This window comes from Leptonychotes weddellii, chromosome 6 (genome assembly GCF_054177405.1).
Source record: "Leptonychotes weddellii isolate Sample4059 chromosome 6, ASM5417740v2, whole genome shotgun sequence".
In the NCBI taxonomy this organism is placed as follows: Eukaryota; Metazoa; Chordata; class Mammalia; order Carnivora; family Phocidae; genus Leptonychotes; species Leptonychotes weddellii.
Window position 1 is genome coordinate 64772596 of NC_138374.1, and position 15967 is coordinate 64788562.

General features: G+C 42.0%; 1 protein-coding gene across 2 annotated transcripts in view; it reads left to right on the forward strand.

The window, feature by feature from the left end:
- Nucleotides 1-2012, forward strand: part of SLC35F3 (solute carrier family 35 member F3) — a 352895-nt gene extending 350883 nt beyond the window's left edge. For both annotated transcript variants that reach the window (XM_081824293.1, XM_081824294.1), the window contains one exon: nucleotides 522-2012. In XM_081824293.1, the coding sequence (XP_081680419.1) occupies nucleotides 522-757 (236 nt within the window). In that variant the 3' untranslated portion in view covers nucleotides 758-2012. The remainder of the gene's footprint in view (nucleotides 1-521) is intronic.
- Nucleotides 2013-15967: the final 13955 nt, after the last annotated feature.

The window sequence follows — 15967 nt, forward strand, 5'->3', positions numbered from 1 at the left end:
TTATATTTATAATCTTCTAAAACCAGTTTGAGTTTGGTCTTCAAACCATATATATGCATATATTAGGAAATAATGCTTTTAAATTATAAAATGTCATTTTTTTTTCATGTCATAGAAGACATGAAAAGTACCAAAAATATAAAGAAAGCAATAACATTTTCAGTGTCCTGCCACCCAGGGGTGGCCAAAATTAAACTTTGGGGTGATGTGTGTGTGTGTGTGTGTGGATATATCTCCAACTCCCCATTCGTTTTGTCTCTCGCTTAAATCAATGTCTGAACTAAGTTGTCAGGTCAGTTTGGGGAAGTGAAATAAAAGCGCCAGGCTTCACACCAGAGAGGTGTTACAAAATTAAGAGGCAGCCCCTGCCCGCCAGGAACAAAGCCACACGGAGGAGGATTCTGCAATCAAGGAAGACCCCTGCTCCGCACCACCTGCACAAGGGGACGCCCCGGGCCCCGCCCTGCGCCCGGGGCCTGGCTCCTCGTCTGAGTAACCCGGCTTCTCTCTGTCTTGCGCAGTGGTTGATCACTACACCAGTAAGATAGTCTTCAACGGGGTCCGGGTCATCGCCATCATCATCATCGGCCTGGGCTTCCTCCTCCTGCTCTTGCCGGAGGAGTGGGACGTCTGGTTGATCAAGCTGCTCACCCGCCTCAAAGTCAGGAAGAAGGAGGAGACGGCGGAGGGCGGTGCAGACCTGGGTTCGGGACCTCAGAGCAAGAACAGAAGAGCCCGCCCTTCCTTCGCGCGCTGACCTCGGCCCTCCAGAACTCTGCGGCGAACGCTCACGCTCGTGTTAGGGACTTGGAGGTCTGTTCCTAACAGGGGACCCTCAGTTTGGTAAGGTGTGTACATACCTGTACAGTTCCGGTAATCTGCGGTAAGTTATACGGTATTTATTGGCATGTCCAATTTGCTTGCACTTTTTCCACATCAGACCTTTCACCTAAGGGTACCAATTCCAAATGAAAGAGAAAAGAAGAGCCTCTGGGCCCTTTTGAAATGAATGTAAAGCCAGTTAAAATGATCCTTGAGTAGATAGGTTCGGGATGACAAGAGGCAGGGCAGGTGTTTTGAATCTTAGCAACTGCAAATTACATTGCACACTGTGATTATTTTTCAGCTATGGTAGGTCATATTTAGTTTTATACCAGAGCTGTACTCTTAATTTTAAGGGATTTCAATGAACCAAAAGATAACTGTAAGTTACTTTGGGTGGATGGAGGGAGGGAGGGTTGGATGCGAAGAGGGGAAGCAGAAAAGCAAAAAATGGACTTCGGAACCCACCGACTGCGGCTAACCTGGGGGGGGTCAGGTGGAGGCCAACAGGCCCGAGCCAGGTTACAGAAAGGGAAGGAGGAGTCCGAGCCCCAGCCGGCCTGCTCTCACGTGAGTGTGTAAGATCGTGCAAGAGAAATTACAGTGCCTTCTACAGAATTTTTGTCCTTACCTACGTGAAGCGAGGTGACATTGTAAGTCACTGGCGCCGTCTTATAATTTAGATGTACAAATCTTTAGAAACAAAACTATGTGTGTGTACGTGTACAAAAACGACAAGCTGATGACCAGTGTAAGGGAACATGGGTAGCAGTGTGCAATGCACATATACGGTAGACCAGGCGGGAGGTGAATTTCTGGTTCCTTTTACTCCATGACCAAGATGGAAAAATTCTCTACCGAATCTGTAAACCTTTTTATGAAACTTTTAAAGCACCAGGCTGTTTACTTACACAATTTAGGTCTGCCAGAAAATTCTATCTGTGATAGATCTGTCAAGAGGGACACGGGGGTTAGAGTTTACTATTTTTGAAGTTTACATTGTTACATACGAAATGGAAACCTTATTTTGAAATGTTGTCATAACCCAATGGTGCATTCTGTGACCATGGAGTCTTTCGTGTCATAGGGGAAAGGGGCATTCATGACCTGAACTTTTTAGCAAATTATTATTCTCAGTTTCCATTACCTGTTTGGCCAAACAGATTAATAAACTATTTAAAAAAGAAGCATCCCACGCTGTGTTGGTGGCCACTTTGTTGCTTCCCCACTGTGCCCCTTCCTTCCTCGCCTTACCCTTTGCTCCTAGTAGGTCCCGCCCTCCTGCACCATCGCGGCATGGGAAACCCACCCAACCACCTCAGCAGAAGAAAACTCTTATTGTAACAACAGAGTTGACCGTCACCAAAGCAAAATGCAAAACAGTCAGCGTAAAAAAGTATTGAGGCAGAGTCTCCCTCGCCTTCTCCTCTCCTTTGTCCCCCTCTCTTTTCCCTCCAGGTGCCTGCCCCCCACTCAGCTCTGGGTGTCGCTGCTCTTTCTCATTTTTCTGCACCGACTGGTTCCTCGGAGCAGCTTGCACGGGCCCCTCCTAGCTGCCTCCAGGCGGCAGCCGCAGTCCCCATGTGGACGTGGTCTTCCAGCTCCCCTCCCACGCCTCCCTTCTGCCTGCGTGTCCTCACCTAGTTCTAGCTCTGGAGGGGGTTTGGTGTCCCGGCTTCAGTAGCACACACATTTCGGTTCCAGGCAGCTTCAGCCAGGGGCTGTGAGGTCCAATGTCTCTCATTCTGCAGCTGCGAACAGCAGGTGCTCTAAGGGGGGGAGGGGGCGTGAGCAGAGAGGAGATGGTGAGGACACCTCATCCTTCCCACCACACCTAGAGCGATTACACACCATGGGGTGTTTGCTTGCTACATGGGGTCAGACCCCGGGAGCTGAGCTGTCCAAAGCAGAGAGCTCCCTGCCTGATGTGTCCAGTGTGTGCTATGAGGGGGATCCCCTTAGCCCCCTTAGTGGAGCCGGGATGAGTCACCGCTGTGATTCTGTCTGGGCTCCAGTCCCCTCCAGTTTCCTCGGAGGGCCAAACAAACATTTCCTATGAAGCCATAACATGAAAACGCTGGGAAACCCAGCCCTAGAGTAGATTCACCTCATTCTCCCTTTTGGCATAAAAGACTATGAAGACTCAAAAGCATTGGAAGCAGGGGCTGGCTCAAAGGGATTTTTGTACACTGATCAGAGCAGGCTTATGCACGGCAGCCAAGGGGTGGAAGCCACCCAGGCGTCCATCAACGGCTGAATAGATAAACAAAATGTACACAACAAAATGTACAAACAGCCTTAAAAAAAAAAAAGAAGGGAATTCTGACCCCCGCTACCACATGGATGATTCTCGAAGACATAATGCTAAATGAAGTAAGTCACAAAAGGATAAATATAGGATTCCCCTTATATGAGGTACCCAGAATTGTCAAATTCATAGAGACAGAAAATAGAATGTTGGCTACTAGGTGTTGGAAGTGAAGAGTTCTCGTTCAGTGGGGACAGAGTTTCAATTTTGTAAAATAAAGATGTTCTGGAAGGTGGATGGTGGCAATGCTTGCCCAACAATGTGAGTGTACTTAAAGCCCCTGAACTGTACACTTACAAATGTTTACATGGTAAATTTTATGTATATTTTTTCATAATAATAATAAAAAAAAACAACTTTGGAGGGTAAGGTATGTGGAGTAAAAAGGTTAAAACTCTCAGGAATGGTTAATGCTCCTTTCTGGAGTAAGGTAGGGGAGATTGGAGAGGTTTCTTTCCAGAAAGGATAGAAACCACAACCTCCCATCCCCACCCCAAGCAGGTTTCAAGAACTGGGATGAGCTGTGGCCAACCCGGAAGGGATCTATGAAGAGAAGATCCCAGAAAAGAGTCCCTCCCAGTGGAACCATGGGGTGACTGGGAAACAGCCTCCACCCCGGCTCTGCCTGGGGAATCGTCTGCCCTCTAGAGGCTAGTCTGGATAGCAATGAAAGGATTCGTCTATTTTCGCTCCTTTTGAGGAGTTTAAGAGGGAAGACAGAAGGTACAAAGAGGATAAGGGGCCTCTGCTGCTGATCGAGGTGCCAGAGAATCTCAGAGCCTCCAGTCCTACCTTCTCTGTCAGAATATGGTCATTTGGAGCCAGAGGGCACGAAGTGACCAGCTGCCTTTTGCTACAACCAGTCAGAGCAGTCTCTAGGAGCTCATACCTGCTCACATCTGCTATGCAGATGCTCAGGATAAAGAGAATCAGGAGAGAAGAAATTGTTGCCAGAGACCTCCCACCCTGGAGAACAGGTGTGTTGCCAAATCTAGCCAAGGATGCATAATATGGAGTTCTGCATATTCAATTTTGAAAATAAATGATTTGTTCTAAAATTGGAACGTGGTGGTGGTTGCCCAGCTCTGCAAATATTTTAAAATTCAATGAATTGTACACTTTAAATGGGGAATTTCATGGCGTGTGATTGTATCTCAATAAAGTGGTTTTAAAAATAAATGGTCAAAAATAGATGATAGGTAGATGATGGATGGATAGGTGGATGGATGGATGGATAGATAGATAGATATAGCTAGATGATAGATAAATGGTTGCCCCACACAAAATGAGTTAAAATTCCTTTGCCAAAGTCTCACAAACAGAGAGGACATTTCCTGGGTCGTTGGCTTGTTTTTGGCTGCCCAGCATGTGATCCCTATTTGAAACAGCATGTTCCATTGTTTCCGAATCTGAAGGGAACAGATGCTCCATCTCGGACCCACCACAGTCCAGGAGAGGGAAGTCAGGTTGAACTGCTCTTGGCCGGCAGGCTGCAATCTCCCAGGACTTTGGTTCTGGAACAAGGCATGCCAGACCCTGGAGGACCGCGCCGACCAGCTGTCCCCAGGCTCCCTGCTGTGGCCACAGGCTCCTCCCAGTGTGGAGATGGGTGATTGCTGCCCGTTTCCAAACGGATCCTTCCAACTCACACTCCCACAGATCCTTCCCATGCAGCTGGGCTTGTGACGGCCCAGCAGGACTCTTCGGTCAAACTGCTTTAAAGAATGAATGAGAATTATTTATAAGAAATGCGTCAATGATATATAAAGAGGATGTTCTTCACAGTGTTTAAAACATATTTTTAAAGAAATTTTGAACAATCATATTTTCCCTTACCTATTTTTTCGTGTATTCAACATTATGAAATTCTCAAGAAAACCCTTCCCCCCTCTTTTTTTTAAAGTAATCTCTGTACCCAATGTGAATCTCAAACATATAACCCTGAGATCAAGAGTCGAATGCTGCACAGACTGAACCAGCCAGGCGCCCCCAAAAAAACCCTTTTCTTGAGTTAAAATACTGATAAACATCAGCCGAGGTCCATCTTCTCTAGATTATCAAAAAATGAGTTCCTAACATCATAGGAAATGTGATTTCGTGTAGTTACAATGTAATGAGTTGTGACTTTTAGCTCAGAACAAAAAATGGCAAATTTTTCTTTTTCTTATTGAAAAAAGAACATGTTGCCTGGGGAAATTTGGGAATACCCATAAAGCCGCAAGCCAGCAACAATGCAGTACTACAAGAATGCAGTTGTATTAGGAGCCTCGGTAACAGTAATAGCAGGAGCCTGAGTGGCCCCAGAGAGGAACCCCGAAGCTGGGGAATCTCCCTGAGGATGGCTGGAGGGAACTCCCAGGCACTTTCTCTTTGAGAGTGACAGGAGGACATAAGAAGCTAAGTGTACCTTCTTAGCTTTTGACTTGTCTTTGTATCTCCACAGAAAGGCATCCTAAAGAAGAGGTTCTTCGCCATAAGGGAAAAATCAGAGGAACTTGAAATTCCAGGAATCCCCAATGTTTACTCCTCATTAGAAATAGAAGAGTGCTGGCCACCTAATCTCTTCAATTTCTTAGGAATCTACTGAATGCTAGTAATGTGGGGAATATCAGAGGCTAGGGGGAAACTACAGTTAACCCAGGGTCTTATAGGACCATGTTTATGCCCACAGAATGTGGGGCAGCAGTATGCCTGAGGAGAGAGGGGGCATCGGACACATGCCTGGTGAGTAGCCCAAACTCATTCATGTCCAGCACGTACTCCTGGTCGCCAGAGAGCTCTCCTCTGAACAGTGACTCTGGGACCCAGACCCCTTCTGTGTGGCTCTTCATCTTCAACATGCAATTTCAAGAGGGCGATGCTCATTGACAGGCCAGAGAGGAGAGTCCTGGAACTAGCTCATCTCACTTCTGCTAGAAGTTCAGGAGATGGGTCAGTTTGATGGACCTTCTGGCTGGTCTCTGCCCACCAAGAAGGGGGGAATTTGGGTATAAAGAAAGAAAAGCTAGTGGTATATCCCTATTGTGCTTTTTTTTTTAATTTTTTATTTATTTGAGAGAGGGAGAGCATGAGTAGGGGTGGGGGAGGGCAGAGAGAGAAGCAGACTCCCTGCTGAGCAGGGAGCCCGACATGGGGTTCGATCCCAGGACCCTGAGATCATGACCTGAGCTGAAGTCAGATGCTTAATGACTGAGCTACCTAGGCGCCCCTATGGTGTTCTTTTTTCAATTTACACCTCTTTATCAGGGATTAGAGTTTGTTTTTTTTAATCCCCGAGCAATCTTCTCTTGCATCTCCATTTATGAGAACTGTAAACTCAGTTATACCAACTAGATGTACCTACTCAGTGTTCCCTCACTCTCCCTGTTCTCTGATTTCATCCCCATTGAATCTGCGGAACACCTTCTTTTATAATCTGGAGTGTGTAGAGCAGGCAGCCCCATGGGGATGCTGGTAGTTCAGCTTTATCTAGGATTTCCCAAATATCTGTGCCTTGGAGGTAGCCCCGCTGAATGGCATTGCACCAGATGGTCCCTGTGTGGGTGTGGGTGTGCATGCCCATGTGCACTTGCTACATTTACTATGCGCTCTTGATTAGTACCTCTTTCAGCAATTAGGCTACTTCCATTTGTTAAAAAATTTTGTTTAAATAAGTCAGCCACAAAAAACTAATCACTGCATAAAAATCACAAATTTTGTATAAGCGATACCATTTAGGGCTGGATATTGACTCATCCAGCAGCTACTGCCCAGTGACCATCTGTGCCCAGTGACCATTTGGACTAAAAAATTAATCCAAAGCTTAATTTTTTTTTTAAATCAAATCTTACCATTAGCACCTATTTAAAGTCCAAAGCACATTTGGACATTTAACCATCCCCAGATCTGGCTCACCTGAGGACATTGTTGCATCAAAAGCTTTTACAGGTTACTTTTGGATTTCTAGACATCTAGACTTCTCTTAAATTCTAGGTTTTATCTGTTGCAGAGTATTTGGCTTGGTGTTTCTAAGAACTTAGCAAATAACCCATGTTCTGCTATCTTTTATCCTACAGCAAAATGCTATTCGAATTTTAGATGCCGAAAGGTAGCTTAAAAAAAAATTTGATCAAGACTTATGAGCACAAGATGAATACAAAGATTTTGAAGGCACAGACAGTAAGAAGGACATCTGCTTCTTAAATGTCAACTGCTACGATCAATCCAAATACATAAAATGCTATGAAACTCTGGTCCCCAGGGTTGTCAGGGATAGGTCTGTGAAAGCAACTTACAATCTGCAGAATGTTCTATGGCTCTAATAAGTAATTATCAAGGGACTTGCCCAAGGCCATGTGGCCGGGAGAGGCAGAGCAGACTGCCTTCATCGACCGCCCGTCCTATGGTCTGTGGGGAGACCACACAGAAAAAAAGGCTCTAAGGACATGCTTCTCTGCTGAGTGATTTTGTCTAGGGATTTCCTGGAAGCTTGACAAAGAGAAAGGTCTCCTGGGACTTCGAAAGCATTCATTCAGCATGAAAGCTCTGTAAAGGCTGGGCATTTTCTACAGATGCCACCATGCCCACAAAGTTCCTTTCTGGTGTTGATTTCTAACTGAAGTTAATGGTAGGTTTTTTGCCACTCCAGCAAAATTACAAGGCTCCCCCTCCCCGACTTCTCTGGTCAACTTCTCTGCCGTCGAGGACCTGGCTCCTTCTCTTTCCCTTCCACTCCCACTCCTTTCCTCCACCAACTCTTCTGCTTCTGCTCCGCTGATTGCACTTCCCTTTGCATACAACTAACACCATCCCCACGACCACCCCCAAAACAACAGCAACAAGAATCAATATTTGTATATGTTTGCAACTTACCAAGCACTTGTCATGAGTGTGTTCACACACCCAGGCGTGACCCCCACAGCTCTTGCTGGACCTTACTGACTGACTTCTCACCCTCTCCAGCTCTGACTATAGGACATGCCCACTTGTTTATATTTCTTTTTTTTAATTTTTATTTTATTTTATTTTAAGATTTTTATTTATTTATGTGAGAGAGAGAGCATGAACAGGGAGGGGCAGAGGAAGAGAAAGAAAGAATCTGAAGCAGATTGCATATTGAGCGCAGAGCCTGATGCAAGGCTCGATCTCATGACCATAAGATCATGACCTGAGCCTAAAGCAAGAGTTGGACAATTGTTTATATATCTGAATACACTGGCAGGTAATATATTCAGTCCATCTTGCTCAGAACACTCAGCAGTGGAGGTTCAATGATCCATTCATAATCCCCACATTGCCCTGAATGACAAGTATATTTGTCAGGAAGATTGAATTTGCAGCACAAAAAAAAATGTATCATTTAGTCTCACACCTGGATGAATTCAGCACACATTGATGCCACTTTACCATCTCTGTGTCTCTAGTCCTTACTCTCTTTCCCTTGGCTAATAGTCTTTCTCTTCAAATTCCTAAAACTAGAATCTCACCAGGCTCAGGGCAGAGCTACAGCAGAAGAATACTTGGTTAATAACATGGGATTTCGGGACAGATGGAATTGATTCAAATCCCAGCTCTATAATATATAGGTTTTGTGACCATGGGCAAGTCACCTGACATGACTGAGTCTCAGTTTTCTCATCTGTCAAATAAGAATAAAAACAGTCTAACTTAGAAGATCATCAAGGCAAAACAAAAGAATATGTATGAAAGCTTAGCACTGTCTCTAGATGTAAGTAGGTACCCAATAAATGAAGACATCATCATCCTCCTCCTCACCACCATCGCTGTAGCACATCTTCCAACCTTGAGCAACTATTTCCTTTGAAGAACATTCTAGCCCATCCTTTTCCATCCAAGGCCACCTTGTCTCCCATTTTCATCCAGTTTTGTGTCTCTAATTTTCACCTCCTTGGAAATCACTTCCAAATCTCTGCCAGTCTTCAAATCTGAGTTTTTAACCATCTCCCAGACATTTCTCCCCATGTGTCCTAGCAACCCCTCTGTGTTAACCTGTCCCCAACTATACAGTCCATTTTCTCACCCAGAGAACTATTCCTCCTTCTTACCCTATTGGTGTTAAATTGGCATCACTATGATCTTACAATAGTGCATAAAATCTTAATACTACCTTTAACTTCTTCCTTAGCCTTACACTAGCAATCACTATGCTATTCATATCCAAATCAGTAGTGTTGTGACTCCAAATCATGTGTAAGCCCTCCCCTGCACCCCATCCCCACCACTACTATGGTACTTCATTTCCTAGTACATATCACCCAGGGTGTTATGAGTCTTCTGATCTGTCCTCCACATCCTGTAGATCTGGGGTTGTTTCACTGTCTTACATGAAGATCTTCAGTGTCTTCACATGCATCATTAAATAAACCTGTAATCCTAGCCTGGATTCAAGACCCACTGTAATTTGGCAGTAATTAATCCTTCCAAACTCACCTGTCACTACAACCTCCAACATCTCCTTCCCTTCAACCACACTGGACTGTTTACTAGTTCTCAAAGATATTCTATTGTCTCTTGTCTTGGTACCGCTGTTAATTCTGCAAGGAATTCTTCCTTTCCCTCCCTCTTTCTGCAAGGCCAAATCTTACATGTTCTCATGTCTACTTCAAATGTTTCCTCCTTAGTGAAACCTTCCTCATTCACTGCATGACAATTAATATGCCTACTTTGTGACCCGCAGTTTCTCTTTCTCTTTTTTTCTTTTTCTTGTACCATACATTATAATCAAGAATTCGCTCTCCTTCTAGTGTTAATACCCTTAAGGGACAAAAAAAATCTGTGTTTCTTATATTGTTGCCCTTTGCACCCATCAGAGTCTCACATAAACAATAGAATATAAATGTTTATTGAATTGGCTCTTCCATAAACTTATAAAATACTTAAACACAATTTACAACAATTATGTCAATTCTCCTTGGATAGTACAGGGTAAACATACTCAGGCATCTTATATATCCCATGATCAACATCATAGAATTCTCCCAGGACCTTGTCAAATAATGATTAAGGTTACCTATTTCATCCAAAATGATGCCAATGTTTCCCCTATAATCCTAAGATTCATGAAAATGTTGGTACACAGAGGGCAAAGATAAGACACTTCCTATTCAATGTGAACTGTTTATCCCCCGGACTTCCAGTAACTAGCACCCATAGGGTCCAGTATCCCCATTTTCTATGGGAATCCTTGTTATGCTAGTTGTTAATGTCTATAGTGAATAGTGAAAAAGGGTCTCATTGGTGTGAGTTTATACTAACAACACTTAATGCAGAGCTGCCACAGGAAAGACTGGATCTAAAACGATCCTTCCTAAAGTGGGGGATTGCTTGGCTACTAATGCAACCCAACCTTCAGGTGCTGGGAACGGCCTGGATGTTGTTAAACTTCCTTCAGATCTCTCTGAGTCATTTTAGTTGTTTTCCCAATAAAGACACTGAGGTTCTGTCAAAAAATTCCTGCCTAATGGAAACTCTGACTTCTGAGTTCTCTATGTCCAGGCCTCTAAGCCAAACTCCTACTGAAAGCTCAAAGCTCTCCACGTTGAATTCAATGTTGAGTCTTGGCAAAATCTCCAGTAACTCTCTGAAGCCTACACAGTTGGAACCACTCTTGCCCTGAGTATCTTTAATTCTTCTCCCTCCACCCTGGTCCTTATCCTACCACATTAATTAAATAACATTGAATATCAATCATGTGCAGGTGTGAAAGAACCCCTTGAATCAGAAATTTAAAACTCAGGAGAGAAATGGACAGAAAAATATGAAAATGTGAAATAAGAGTTAATTAAACAAGCTCAAGAAATAAAGAAAAAAATCAATCCCAAAATATATTTAGTAAAACCATTAGTCTTTCAGGGGAAAAAATTGCTGGAACTCCAGCAAAGATAAGTCCGCTCACAAAGCTTAAAAAAAAATCAGATTGGCATTAGATGTCTCAATAATGACATAAAAAACAAGATAGCAATGGAGAAATATTTTCTAAAAACTGAAGAGAAGAAAAGTGTGAAGCAAAGATGTTATATCCTGCCAAACTGTCCTTCAAATATCAGGCTGCAGAACAACAGTTCTCTGTAAAGGAACAGATAGTAAAATTTTAGGCTTTGCAGACTATATGGTCTTTGTCACAACTATTCAACTCTGTGTCATAGCACAAGAGATGCCAAAGACAATATATGGATGGTAGAGTAGCTGTATTCCAATTAAACATTTTTTACAAAAACTTACATCAGACGAGATTTGGCCCATGAGATATAATTTGCTGACTCCTTTTGTAGTCTGTTGGGCTTGGCGATATTATGCCTTCTTTAAGCAAGGAATAAAAATTGAAGTATTCTGTCAAAGTACTTCTACCACTTGCAGTGATAATTAAACAGTCCTAAGATATTGATACATACTGAGTTAACTAATTTTCCCACATGTATATATCATCTGAGGCATTTGAAATGAATCATCATAAATATAATATAGCAAAACATGTTTACACTCAATTTTGTGGCTTTGGACATTTGTGGCACTTGGTGATCTCAGTCTCCTGCAGTTTTTGGTCTATACCAGTCCCCAGATTCTTCATTCCTCAAAGGTCCTTCCAGAGCCTTGAAGTTCCCAGACAACAGACTGAAAGCTTTAGACTCTCACCCATGCACTGTTAGCCTAGATGGGTGAGGCTAACACCAAGATTGCCCTGTGTATTCAATATTTATTTAGCTCTTATCTTGTTCCAAGCATTGTGCTCTCTTCTAGGCATAAAGGGACTACAAAAGCTCAGCTTTCAGACGCGTGGACTAGACTGACATCAGCAAATTGGTAGAGTAGGCAGCTCCCAAGTTCTTGATACCCTCCTCCCCAGAAGCATAGAAAAACAAGGAGGAACTGTCAGTACCAACTTTCTCAGAACTCTGGAAAACAGTCGAAAGTTTACGGCAACCAAATGAGCACTGACTTAAGAAAAGGGAATTTCAAAATGGTAGGAAATTTCATGGTGACTTTTTTACTTGTCTTTCCTCCATGCCCTCCCCAGTACAGCAGCCGTTTTGGTCTTAAAGCATCAGCAGTCCACATTTCTGGAATGGGACCCTGGCCCCTGGCTCTGGAGGGAGCAGTGAAGACCTTATTCACAAGTTACTATGTGTTATTGCCTGAATCGTGCCCCCTCAAAATTCATATGTTGAAGCCCTAACCCCCAATGTGACAGTATTGGAGAAAGGGCCTTAAGGGAAATAATTAAGGTTAATTGAAGTCACAAGGGTGGGATTCTAATCCAGCAGGATGGGTGTCCTTATAAGAAGAGCCTGTGTGAGGACACAGCAAGCCATCTGTAAACCAGGAAGAGAGGCTTTACCAGAAACCAACCCTGATAGCATCTGGATCTTGGACTTCTAGCTTCCAGAACTGTGAAGAAATAAACTTCTGTTGTTTATTCCACCCAGTCTGTGGTATTTTGTTATGGCAGCCTTAGCAGACTAATACACTGTGTATATCTGTTCCAACCTGTGTGGTGGGTACCTGAAGGACTGATGCAAGGCACTCATCTCTGTTTTGCCTAACTCAGAACTCAGGCCAAAAAAAGTGATGAACATTGCTGGAAAACATTGCAGGCTGAACTAACAATCCGCAGATGTCTGAGGCAAAAGATTACAGCTGAAACCTATATTAGACTGCCTAAAGCAAAAGTGGAGGTGAGTTTCTTTGGGAAATTAGGATATTCAAAAGCAGCCATGTATACTGGGGAATTTAGAAAGCCATATGCATGTCAAGGACAAACGCGTGCTCAAAAAAAAAACCCTGAGCTTTCACTTTGGGTCTTTTCAGTGAGACCCTAAACATTCAGCTTTGGGTTGATCTCTGAGCTCAGTGCAAACCTCTCTAAATGCTGTAGGAGGGCACTGACACAGATCCAGTCTACAAAGATTGCAAGAGGTGCTTCTTTTCTGTCTCTCTTATTGTATGTTTGTTTGATTGCTATGTGTGTGCTGCTTGTTGCTGGGTTTTTTGTTTTTGTTTTTGTTTTTAGCTGCTGGCATCCAAAGAAATCTCTGTCAAAATATAACCAAACAAAAGATAAGGAACAGACTTTAGTGACCACACATGGCAAAGAATACAGTCTTTGCAATAGTAGTTTGGGAAAGTCACTAAACAAATGGACTACTACAGCTTTCAATAACCAAAAGCACAACACAAACACAGAACAAAACAGAAAAGGTAAGGGAGAGAGTATTATTTCCAAAGTTACATATTAGAATGTTAAAATGTCCAGTTTTCCACCAAAAATCAAAAGGAACATGAAATTATGGCCAATTAAAAGGAACAAAATAAATGGGCAGAAACTGTCCTGAGGCTCCAGTCATTAGATTTGTCAGACAAAACCTTGAAAACAATTATCTTAAATATGCTGAAAGACATAAAGGGAAACAAAGAACAGAAAGAAAATAAGTCAACCATGTATCACAAAATGAAAGTATCAATGAAGAGATATAAATTATAAAAAGGAACCAACAGACATTCTGGAGCCGAAAGTACAATAGCTGAAATGAAAAATATACTAGGAGGGTTCAACAGATTTAAGCAAGCAGAAGGGGAAAAAATCAGCAAACTTGAAGATAGGACATTTGACTTATCAAGTTTGAGGAACAGCAAGAAAAAAAGAATGAAGAAAAGTGAACAGAGCCTAGGGGACCGGTGGGACACCATCAAGTGGACCAACATATGCATTATGTGCATCCCAGAAGAAGGAAAAGAAGAGAAAGAGACAGGAAGATTATTTGAAGAAACTCTCCAAATTTGAAGAAAACCAAGAATCTAAAATTCAAAAAGCTCCATGAAATTTAAGTATGATAAACTTTCAAAAAGACCCACACCAAGACACATCATAACCAAACTGTTGAAAGACAAAGGATCTTGAAAGAGACAAGAGAAATATAAAAGCAAAAACTTTAAAACCCTTAGAAGAAAAGGTAGGAGTAAACCTTCATGACTTAAATTTGGCAATGATCCTAAAAGAATGAAAAACAGAAGAACCTGTAGCAAGGTAGACTTCATCAAAATTGAAAACTTGTGCAGTAAAGTACATTACCTGGAAAGTAAAAATATGTAGGTCTACAGAATGGGAGAAAATAATAAAAATCACAATGAGATATCACCTCACACCAGTCCCAATGGCTAATATCAAAAAGATAAGAAATAACAAGTGCTGGCAAGGATATGCGGAAAAGGAACCCTCCTCATGCACTGTTGGTGGAAATGCAAATTGGTGCAACCACTGTGGAGGACAGCTCCTCAAAAAATTTAAAATAGAAATACCATACAATCCAGCAATTCCACGGCTGAGTATTTATCCAAAGAAGATGAAAATGTTAATTCAAAAGATATATAGAGTCCCATGTTTATTGCAGCATTATTTACAATAGCCAAGACATGGAAGCAAGCTAAGTGTCCATAGATGAATAGATAAAGAAGGTATATACGTGTGTGTGTGTGTGTGTGTGTGTGTGTAATGGAATATTACTCAGCCATAAAAAAGAATGAGATCTTGCCATTTGCAACAACATAGATGGACCTAGAGGGTATTATACTAAGTGAAATAAGTCAGATGGAAAAAGACAAACACCATAAGATTTCACTTATATGCAGAATCTAAAAAATAAAACAAATGAACAAACAAACAAGGAACAGACCCATAAACACAGAGAACAATTGTTAGTTGCCACAGGGGAAGGGAGTCAAGGGATGGGTAGATTAAGCAAAGGGGATTAAAAGATACAAACTTCCAGTTATAAAATAAATCACAGGGATGAAAAGTACAGCTTAGGGAATATAGTTGATAAGATTATAATAACCTTGTATGGTGACTGATGGTAACTACATTTATTGTGGTGAGCATTGTGTCATGTATAGAATTACCGAATCACTATGTTGTACACTTAAAACTAATACATTATGTGTCAACTATACTTCAATAATAAATGCTTTTAAATGGGAGAAAATGTTTGAAAATCATATATCAGGTAAGGGTTTAATATCCAGAATGTATAAAGAACTAAGACTTAACAACAGAAAAACAAACCACCCAATTAAAAAATGAGCCAAGAATTTGAATAAATATTTCTCCAGTGAAGATATACAAATTGCCAAAATGCACATGATAATATGCTCAGCATCTTTAGTCGTCAGGGAAATGCAAATTAAAACCACAATGAAATATGACTTCATACCTACTAGGTTGGCTGTAATAATGATGTGTTTTTTAAAAGTGGAAGGTAAGAAGTGTTGGTGAGAATGTGTAGAAACTAGAACCCTTATACATTGCTGGTGGGATTGTAAAATGTTATAGCTGCTGGGGAAAACCTTTCCAGTTCCTCAAAAAACTAAACATAAAATTACCATTTGACTAGGAATTCTGCTCCTGGGAATATACCCCAAAGAAAACCGGAATTAGAATAGTCACTTGTAACACCAATGTTCCCTGAAACATTATTCACAATAACCAAAAGGTGGAAACAACCGGTGTCCATGAAAGATGAATTAATAAACAAAATACGATACATATGTGCAATGGAATACTATTCAGCCATAAAAAGGAATGAAGTTCTGACACGGTCTACAACATACATAAATCTTAAACACATTATGCTGAGTGGTATAACCTGTCATAAAAGCACAACTACTATGTGATTCCACTTATATAAGGTACTTAGAATATGAGGTACACCATAGACTTTCTGTCATAGAGAAGGTAGCTTTAAGGTTACTGGGGCCTGGGAGAAGAGGAAATGGGAGTTATTGCTTAGCAGGCACAGGGTTTCTGTTTGGAATGAAAAGTTCCAGAAACAGTAGCAGATGGTTACA